At 42.4% G+C, this 10118-nt stretch overlaps 1 protein-coding gene across 1 annotated transcript in view; it reads left to right on the forward strand.

Annotated features, from left to right (window-relative positions):
• Positions 1 to 6346: 6346 nt before the first annotated feature.
• Positions 6347 to 10118, forward strand: part of GSAP (gamma-secretase activating protein) — a 90746-nt gene continuing 86974 nt past the window's right edge. The window contains exon 1 of the mRNA XM_008577570.1: positions 6347 to 6496. Within this exon, the coding sequence (XP_008575792.1) occupies positions 6347 to 6496 (150 nt within the window). The remainder of the gene's footprint in view (positions 6497 to 10118) is intronic.

Here is a 10118-nt window from a genome sequence, read left to right on the forward strand (position 1 = left end):
ATATGGATATGTATCTATATTCCTATAGACTCATGGTTTCCTGTTTTAATAGATTATAATTCTTTATTATCATTGTTTATTTTGATGCTCAAAGTCCCAGATCTGGGCAGTTGGGAGCACCTTCACACTGCCACCTGTGTCCTTCTGATATGTCCTCATCATTCTTTGAGCATATTCTTGTTTTATGGCACTACAAGGTGTTCCAGGTTCTTTTTATTCTTCCCTTGTGCTAGGGGTGTTGACATGGAGGTACTGCTGCTCTCAAGTGTTCAGTGGACAGAACTAGAGAATAGATGTATGTGTATGCATACACACATGCACACATTTACATTACATCTCTATCATCATGATCATAACCTATTGAAAACTAAGTTTACACCAATACCTACAATTCTAACCCAACATTACAGGGTTTATTTTAGTGTTTTTTTTCTTTTTTCTGACTCCCTTGTCTGCCAGTGGGAAACACAGCTCACATTATTCTTAATATATTTACTGATCAAACCCATTTAAATAGCCAATCTCCCATCTTAGCTGCCAGTCCTATCCCTGTGTGGATGCCTTCCCCAGGCTACCTAAAATCTTATAACCCAGGCTGGAAACGAGCCGTGACTGACCCCTGCCCCCCATATTGATGTCCTCCTCACCCTACTGGGACTCTGACATCTCATGTCAGGTGATCACTACCCCGTTATCCCCCACCCTTCATGAACACCCTCTTCATCCCATTTGACCTCTGACATTCCAGTTTTAGTCAAAACCTTGCTCTCAATTCCACTTGTGCAGATGCTTACCATTCTTCGCCTCACCTGATAGTTTTAGGATGGAATTGTTTAGAAAAAGGAGAAGGAACTGCTGTGGTCTAATATCCCCCCAAACTCATGTTGAAATTTAATTACCAATGTAACAGTATTGGGAGGTGGGACCTTTAAGAGGTGATAAGGTCAGAAGAGCTCCGCCCTCAGAAATGGATTAATGCCATTACCTTGGGTGTGGGTTAGTGATCTCAGGGGAGGGCTCCTGATAAAAAGGATGAATTTGCCCCAATTTCATCTCTGTCTCTCATGTGCTCACTTCTGCCTTTTGTCATGGGATGACCCTCGCTAGATGCCAGTGCCATGCTTTTGGCATTCCCAGCCTCCAGAACTGTGAACCAAATAAACTTCTATTGTTTATAATTTACCCAGTCTGTGGTATTCTGTTATAGCAGAATAAAATGGACTAAGACAATAACTAACGGGGAAGGGGAGGAAATAAAGGGTGAAAAGGAGGAAGGCGAATGAGGAAGAACATTTGTGTAAATCACAAGTAAGGAGATTGAGTTTCTGTTTAAAAATGATAGTTTTTTTTTTTTTTTTTTTAAAGATGACCGGTAAGGGGATCTTAACCCTTGACTTGGTGTTGTCAGCACCACGCTCAGCCAGTGAGCGAACCGGCCATCCCTATATGAGATCCGAACCCGGGGCCTTGGTGTTATCAGCACCGAACTCTACCGAGTGAGCCACAGGCCGGCCCAGATAGTTTTAATAAGAGAAGAAACTAAGAAACCACTTAAAATGAAGTGTTTCACCGGCATACTATAACGTCTTCTTTTCTTGGTCATTACAAATAATACTATATCTATGTATTCATTTGTAGGGAAAGTGAAGATAAATGGTCAGGGTCCCTTGGGGGTTCGGAATCTTGCCCAGCATTTTATGTAAATATGCACGTGTGCTCAGGTGTTCCTTGGCTATTGTCTGATGTAAATGCGCTTGAGCACCCAGGTGTCCTGCGTTGTGGACTTAAGTATAAAGGACGAGTGGCTCTGATCTCTAGGGCCTCCCACCCCCATAGTGCCCTCAAGGGGGTCATGGGGAGGCTGTTGCTGCCAGCGCCCCCAGGATGCCCGAGAGGCCACCGCCACTGCTGCTACTGCTGAGGACTGAGCTTGTGTTGTCAGCCAGTGGCTCCCAGGACCTTTCCTAAACACCTAGCATGGACCTGCGTGTGAGGGGTCTGGTGACCCAGTCTGTACAATGGGTTTAAAGGGTCTGAGCCCTAGCCCTGACAATACAAATGGAAATAGTATAACTAAAAGGTGACCCAGTCTGTACAATGGGTTTAAAGGGTCTGAGCCCTAGCCCTGACAATACAAATGGAAATAGTATAACTAAAAGAATGAAACGTTTTGGCTTTAGTTATGAAATGCCTAGCTATAGAATTTGCTTAGCTCTTGCTTCAACCCGACAACCAGCATAGTCATGTAGCTTTACAGCAATTCATAGTTAAAGCCAAAATATTTCATTATTTTAGTTATGCTAAGTTTTCCATTTGTATTGTCAGGGCCCACAGATCCTTCAAACCTGTTGTACAGACTGGGTCATAGACCCTTCACATGCCAGGCTTATCTTATAAAATGAATTATCACAGATGACAACACAACTTCCACAATTACATATTTCTCAGATGATCTCTTCATATTTTGTACATTCCATTTTTCTTCCTATTCGAGATAACAGTAATTCCACATGGTATAATATTTACTTATCAACCAAACTTTTTTTTTTTGGCAGCTGGTCAGCATGGGGATTTGAACCCTTGACTTTGGTGTTACCAGCACCATGCTCTAACCAACTGAGCTAATGGGCCAGCCTCCCCAAATTTTAAAAAAAGCTTGGAGAGGCATTCTTGCTGTGGGAAATATTTAGTACCCTTTCTGTTTTCACCCCAATTCTTCCCTATTCCTTTAACTGAATCAGGTATAGTACCTTTAAGATATTCAAATTGTAGTCTAGCCCATCCAACAGGGCTAGACCATCCCCCATCTCCCTCCAAATCATAGGGCTAATCGTCTTTAGAACATTTCCTTAAAAAAAATCTGTCAGTCTTCAACAAATTGCAGGGAGAGTGCTCTCACTCTAACACTGTAAGTGATAAGCAAGCAGATTTAAATAGTTATTCTATCAATGGCTGCTAAACTCAATGTTAGCTTTCTAAGAAAACATTTCAAAAACAACAATGATGTCCCTTAGCATTCAGCCATGTCTGCAACTACACAGGAGAAAACTGACATAGATGTCAGGAAGATGGCCCTAAAGGCTAAACAATAATTTTATTATTTGTAAATAACAATTTGATAGACAAAATCAGAGTAAAGATATATTTAAAAAACATTAAGCTAGGGCCGGCCCGTGGGTCACTCGGGAGAGTGTGGTGCTGATAACACCAAGGCCCCGGGTTCGGATCCCATATAGGGATGGTCGGTTGGCTCGCTGGCTGAGCGTGGTGCTGACAACACCAAGTCAAGGGTTAAGATCCCCTTACCGGTCATCTTTAAAAAAAAAACAACATTAAGCTAGTTTATTTATTTATTTTTATTTTTTGTCTTTTTTTGTGACCGGTAAGGGGATTACAACCCCTGGCTTGGTGTCGCCCGCACCGTGCTCAGCTAGTGAGCGCACCGGCCATCCCCACACAGGATCCGAACCAGCGGTGGGAGCGCTGCTGCTCACCCAAGCGCCGCACTCTCCCAAGTGCTCCACAGGGCCGGCCCTTAAGCTAGTTTTTAAAGTAAAGTTAATACATACTTAAGCTTTAAAAAAAAACAAACAAACACCTAAACCTTCAGTTACATTCCCCAGAGGTAACTGTTAACACTTGGCACAGTCTTTGGAATTCCATTTCTAACTGGTAAGAAATGGAACTATATTTTCTATTTTAAAGTATACGTAACTATAGGGAAAATGAAAAGTAAATGTTCAGGATCCCACAGGGGGCAGATGGGGTGGGGGTTCGGAATCTTGCCAAGTATTTGATGTAAATAACTGTGCACGTGGACCCAGGTATTCCTTGGCTATCGTCTGTGGATGCGTGTGGGCACCCAGGTGTTCCTGGGTTATTGGACTTAAGTATAAATGATGAACAGCTCTGATACACAGTGCCCTTGGGATGCCCCAGGAGGCCATTAGAGTGGCTGCTGCTAGCTACTTGAGCTTGCATCTGAATAAAGCCTATTAACTTTTACCCATGGCTTCAGGATCTTTTTCCTATTACCTAGCTCGTGGACCTGTGGTGAGGGGTTTGTGACCCAGTGTGTACAACAGGTTTGTAGGGTCTGTGGGCCCAAGCCCTCGCAATATACTAAGACTGTTAGATGAAGAAAACATGTATGATGTCAGTGTGCTTCATTTTCATTTTTAGGACATAATAACTATGAAATGCTGCAAAACATCCTTAGAACTTGGAATTGGTGATTTAGGAACATATGGATAATCCTCCTTGAATGTCTTATACGTTTTAAAATATTCTCTGGAAAGACCATCTTTTTCCATCTCTTGTGGAGGTCTCTTATTCCTGGAATCATATTAAGTAAAACACTGAAAAGTTGGAACATAGGTAGACTGCTTTGATTTAGAATGCCCATTTATTTCATTAGGATCACTGTGTTGTGCTGTGTGCAGAGTAGGTTTACTTTGGAGGACTCTCACACTTCTCTACCCCCTTGTAGACCTGAATGAGGTCTCTGCTCTGCACCAAATCAACACAGGCTTGCAACTCAAACTCAGTCATGAACAAAAAGAAAGAAAATAACCCTTATTTAAAGCATAAGGTAGAGGCCGGCCTGTGGCTCACTCGGTAGAGTGCAGTGCTGATAACACCAAGGCCACGGGTTCGGATCCTATATAGGGATGGCCGGTTTGCTCACTGGCTGAGCGTGGTGCTGACAACACCAAGCCAAGGGTTGAGATCCCCTTACCGGTCATCTTTAAAAAAAATAAAAAAATAAAAAAAAATAAAGCATAAGGTAGCTAGGTCAGGGCTTCTCAAACTTTACTGTGCACATGAATCATCCAGGGATCTTGCAGATTCTGATTCACTGCATTGCTTCACCTCTTTTCTTGCCTTCTGCTTGCATCTCTCCTATAGTGTCAGCACTTTCATTTTTGCCTAGGCTCTGCCTTCTAGAAGTCCTGGGCTAAGGATCCTTTCCTTTTTCCTAACATCCTTCCTGATATTCTGTGGCCTGCTACTAGAACTTGTGTCTTATGGCCTGTTTCAAACTTTTGGAGTCAGTACTTAACACCCATTTTAGACTTCTCTCCAAACCTAAGACCTTTAGCTTTGAGATATCTTCACAGCTAGCCCATCTAAACCTATCCCCACCTGGCCCTTTCTGTCACAGAGAGTAAGATAAAGATACAGGAGTGGAAAGATCCTTGCATTAAGTAACAGAATCTTGATATTCAAAGTGCCATCTGTGGTCCAGCAGCATCAGTATCACCTCGGAGGTTGTTAAAATGTAAACTCCTCAATGCCACTACAGCTTGCTGAGTCAGAATCTACACTTGAACAAGACCCTCAGGTGATTAAAGCACACTGATTAAAGTTGGAGAATCCCTGATATGGGGGTGCTTTTAGTACAAGCAACGGAAAACCGAACTCAAACTAACTTACATAACAAAGGGAAATTGATTCATGTAATTGAGAAATCTAGAATGAGTTTTAAGTGTGATCTGATCCAGTTCTGAGGTTATCAAGGTTCTGGAACTAATTCTTTTTGCTTATCTGAACCCCCTTCCCCGCAGCCTACCCACTTAAAATTATTTTATGTTAATGAAAATGATAGAAAAATATAGAATTTGTTTTAATAAGGGTTCAAACAAAAACATTATGATCAGAATGCTCTTTGGTCTGTGAACAAAATTTTGAAATAATTATCCCTTAAAATTGAGACCCTTGGTTGCTGGTAAAATAAAAGTTGGACTCAATTTTGTTTAAACTAAACAATAAGGAAATTTGTTCTCTCTAACATAAAAAAGGCCAGAGGTAGGGCTGGCTCCAAAAATGACATGTCAGGGTTCCTCTTCTCTGCAGTTCACTGGGCTCTATTCGACTCCCCCAATTGACTCCATCTTCACTCTGGTAGATGAAGCCTAGTCTGACGTCGATGGCTGAAGTTCCAGGACTCATATCCAGACCTCAAGATATCTAAAGGCTGAAAGGGAACATCTTTTCCCATGTCTCCTTTTTTTTTTTAGGAATAGAGAAATCTTTCCCAGAAATACCATAGCAGAAGTTTCCTTACAACCCATTGGCCAGAATTGAGTTTTGTATCATGACAGATCTCCAGTTGCTTCTGAATACCCATTTTCCCCACCTTCTTTAGTAATATTTTCCTGATTTTTATCTGGGCACATTGCTGGCCAAATATACTTCCTTGCCTCCCTTGAAGTTATATTTGGCTACAAGACTAAATTCTGGTCAATAAAAGTAGAAATGTTGTGTAAAACTTTTGGGAAGTATCCTTAGGAAGAGAACAGGCACTTTTATCCCTCTCCTTCCATTCTGATTTCTGACTGCAGACATGATGGTTCAAGCTTTTGCAGTCATCTTGATTCACGAGGAAAAGGGGGGCACTCACGGTCTGGTAGAGCAAAAAGCTGGAAGGAGCCTAGGTCTCCTGGTGACTTCAGGGACCTGCCCTATGTACTTTGGACTGCCTACCTTCAGATGGGTGAGAAGCTGAAACCTTGTGTGTTAATGGTTAATTTGGATTTTCATTAACTTCTGGTGAACCTAATTCTAACTGATGCATGTGCCTATATTACCTGACTGGGGACAAATGGATTTTGGGGAGTCATAATGACAACCACATTAAATAATTATTTCTTTAAAAATATATTAAATATTTCTACTAAAAATAAATTACCAAAGGAAAGCAGAATTCTCAATATCTGTATAAGAAGCCACTTCACTGTAAGTTCTGTAGCATCTTTGTTACAAAACAAATTATCTCCTGGAAAGTGCAGAGGAAGCTTATTATGTGCCATTTAGATTCTAATGTTTTTTTTGGTAATTTCTATTAATTTCAAGAAAAAAAATTGTCCTTTTAAAGGAGTAGCCCACAAAATGTGAGGTTTGTTTTTCAGTTGATTCACTTTAATTTCAACACATGAGTTTATTAATAAGAATGTTCTTTTAGCACATTCATTGTTCCACTGAATGTAAGTTTCAAAACTAATATCTTTAGTCTTTTCCTTAGATACCTTAAAGTTTAACTTTTGGATTAGATTTTTTAAAATAGGCCATTCTCTAACTCCTTCAAAATCAAATTCTTATTTTCTCACTTCCAGGAGCTCTTTCTTGGTCAGGAGAGTGGAGAGGAACTTTTCGTATTAACATCTGTTAAATAAACTATTTTCCATATACAAATGGTTCACTCAACCCACATTTCCAATTCTTTCAGCTTTCTTCATATCAAAAAACTCGAGATGAAATTACAAAGAACCTAAGTTGTTTTTGAGAAAACTATAAGATTCAAGCTTTGTGATTTCTCACAGTGGTCCCAGAATTCCAGTCCAATCATGGTGTGGTATTTGAATAACTAGAAATCCTCAGGTTGAAAGGTAATTTAAGAGTCCTTTAAACAGAGGAGGGGGATAAGGGAGGAATTGATAAAGGGCCACGAAAAATGATCACATTGTATAATGTTAAATATACTAATTATCCTGATTTGAGCATCACATTGCACACAAGTAATGATATTCAACTCTATTCCACACATATGTAGTCAACTATGTTAAAATAAAGCTATTGTCACATTAAAAAAAAAAAGTCCTCTAATTCAGTCTGCTGGATTTAATCAATGTAAACACCAGTAGCAGGAGGCTACAACGTGGTTGTTAACTAGCTTTGCTACTTTAGACCAGACACCCTTTTGAGCCTCAGTGTCCTCATCTGTAAAATAAAGTCCTTGATTATAATATCTTTAAGCCTCTAAGCCTATGCTATGCTCTGATTTTAAGGAAGGTGATGGTTTATTCTTAAAATCCCCAAGAACAAAATATTTCTACTTCATCCAAAAGCCACTTTCCAGTGCTTAATGATTCTATAAGGCAGCTTTTTATTTTTTGTTGACTGGCTGGTATGGAGATCTGAACCTTGACCTTGGTGTTATCAGCACCAGTCTCTAACCAAATGAGCAACAAGCCAGGCCTTGAGCTTTTCAAATAAAAAAGATATGACAGTCTCCGGTTCTGTCTTCTCTAGAGTTGAAGGTTAATCCATCAGCATTCTTTTTATTAACACTTCACCAGTCTTTTTCTAATCTTTAAAGTTTAGTCACTCATACAACACCTTCTTGATTTTAGCCACATCATTCTGCTATCTTGGTTAGTATTTCTCACCTTCTCTATGTTGATTTTTTTTTAACTTAAATTTATTTTGAAGAGCGTTTTTGTATCCCCACTGCTTGACTATAAAATCAGTCCTGCTTAGCAAAAATAGAAGTTAACTGCAAAAATAGAAACAATAGAAACTTTAGTGAATTTTAAAAATAGGCAAGTAGGACTTTTCTGTATGACAAAGCCAACAAGCTTCATTTGATATGAAATTTGTTGTAGTAGCTCCTCATGGTTTTTGTGGCCTCCTTTTTATTCAGTGACAATATTAGCAGTTTTATTAGGCATTTCTCTTAAATCTTCATGCACTTTACAGGTGAGTGGACTTTATGTATATAATAGTGACTAGTGGAGTTCTACCAGAAATCATCCACTATTTCATTTGGAGAAACACATCTCTAGGGCAAAAATCAGGACTTTCTTTTACATTTATTTAACTTTTAAACCTTAACAAGCCTAAGAATCACCTGAGGCACTGGTTAAAATGCTCATTTCTCACCTAGGTCTAGACTAGAGCCCAGGAGTCGCATTGTTAAGACAGTACCCCAGATGTCTTCAGTGCAGATAGTCTTCAGACCCTATCTTTGAGAAACACGTGAAAGTGTTTTTTAGTCTATTACGTATTCGCTCACTCACCAATAACTTGAGCACCTTCCAGTGTGTTGTTAGTCCCTGGTGGGAGGCAAAGAGGGAGAGGGAACAACACTCAAGGTTCAATTTTCATGTCTCCACCCTCGTCAAATGAGGTGTACTAACAATGCCCCTCTCGGAGTTCAGGGTTGGGAAAGTCCTTATGGGCTGCGTTGTGAGAAGGTTCTGTGAAGCTAGGCTGGAAGGACTGGAGACTTTTCCAGGAGGAAGGAGAGTGGAGTTAGAGAGGTTCTGGAAGCCAGGTCAGCCTGGAGTTGAAGTGCTAGGTGAAAAGGCTTGACGGGTCCGGTAAATAATAGGGACCTTATTCTGGGGCAGTGAGCAGTTACTCAAGGTCTTCTGCATAGAGACATGCAGATAGCGAGTAATAATAACCTGGCGTCCGTGTTCGCAATGGATTGGAACTGGTGGCGCCAAAGGCACAGCGACCTTATTGATAAGCTTAAACGTTGCGAGCCCGAACGAAGCGAAAGCAAGGAGTGAAACACTGGATTTACTTGTAGGGAGGAGGAAGGGGGTGGGAAGGCGCCCAAGATGACAGGTGCCCCTGGAAGAAAGAGAGCACCTTTTAAAGACAAATCTCCGCAGAGGGAATCCTGGAACCGGTGTAGGGAGCGAACAGGCAGAAGACCTGTTTGTGTTTAGCAGATTAACCCTTAAAGTAGCACCACTGTCTTCACGTGCTCCCAGCTGCTACTTATTACCTGAGCACTAAACCCCCCCCTCCCCACTGGGTCAAATAGGCCTCAGACGCTACCCAGATCTACCGCTGTGGTGACCTTGCCCCTCCTCAGGCGACCCAGTTCTGTGTAGCCAAGTGGTTTCCAACCTGTGCTGCACAGTAGCATCATCCGAGGACAAAGGAAAAAGTGCCCACCCTCCACGTCTACCGTGCAGCAATGGCATTGCTCCACCATAGCCCCAGAGCCCTTAAAAAAAAAAAAAACCCTCCGTCCGCCACCCCGAGGGGCATGCTGAGGGCGGCGGGCCGGGGCGGAACGGTCCCCTGGCCCCCGCGCAGCCCCTCCGTGGCGGCTCGGGGCTGCGCTGAGGGGCGGGGGCCGGGAGGAGGCGGTGCTCGGGGCTCCTCAGCCTGGCCGCAGCGGAACCGAAAGCGGCGGCCGGCCGGGGGAGGCGGGGAGAGGAAGGAGGGGGCGGGCGCAGGGGAGAGAAGGGCCAAGAGGCGACCGGGGGCCGGGCATGCCCGCGAGTGCCCGCGGCGCGGGGCCCCAGAGCCGCCGGTGGCCGCGTCCCAGCGATGGCTCTCCGGCTGGGCGCAGACTTCGACCTCCGGAAGGACGGGCT

The sequence above is a fragment of the Galeopterus variegatus genome, unplaced genomic scaffold, assembly GCF_000696425.1.
Source record: "Galeopterus variegatus unplaced genomic scaffold, G_variegatus-3.0.2 Scaffold67, whole genome shotgun sequence".
Lineage (NCBI taxonomy): Eukaryota > Metazoa > Chordata > Mammalia > Dermoptera > Cynocephalidae > Galeopterus > Galeopterus variegatus.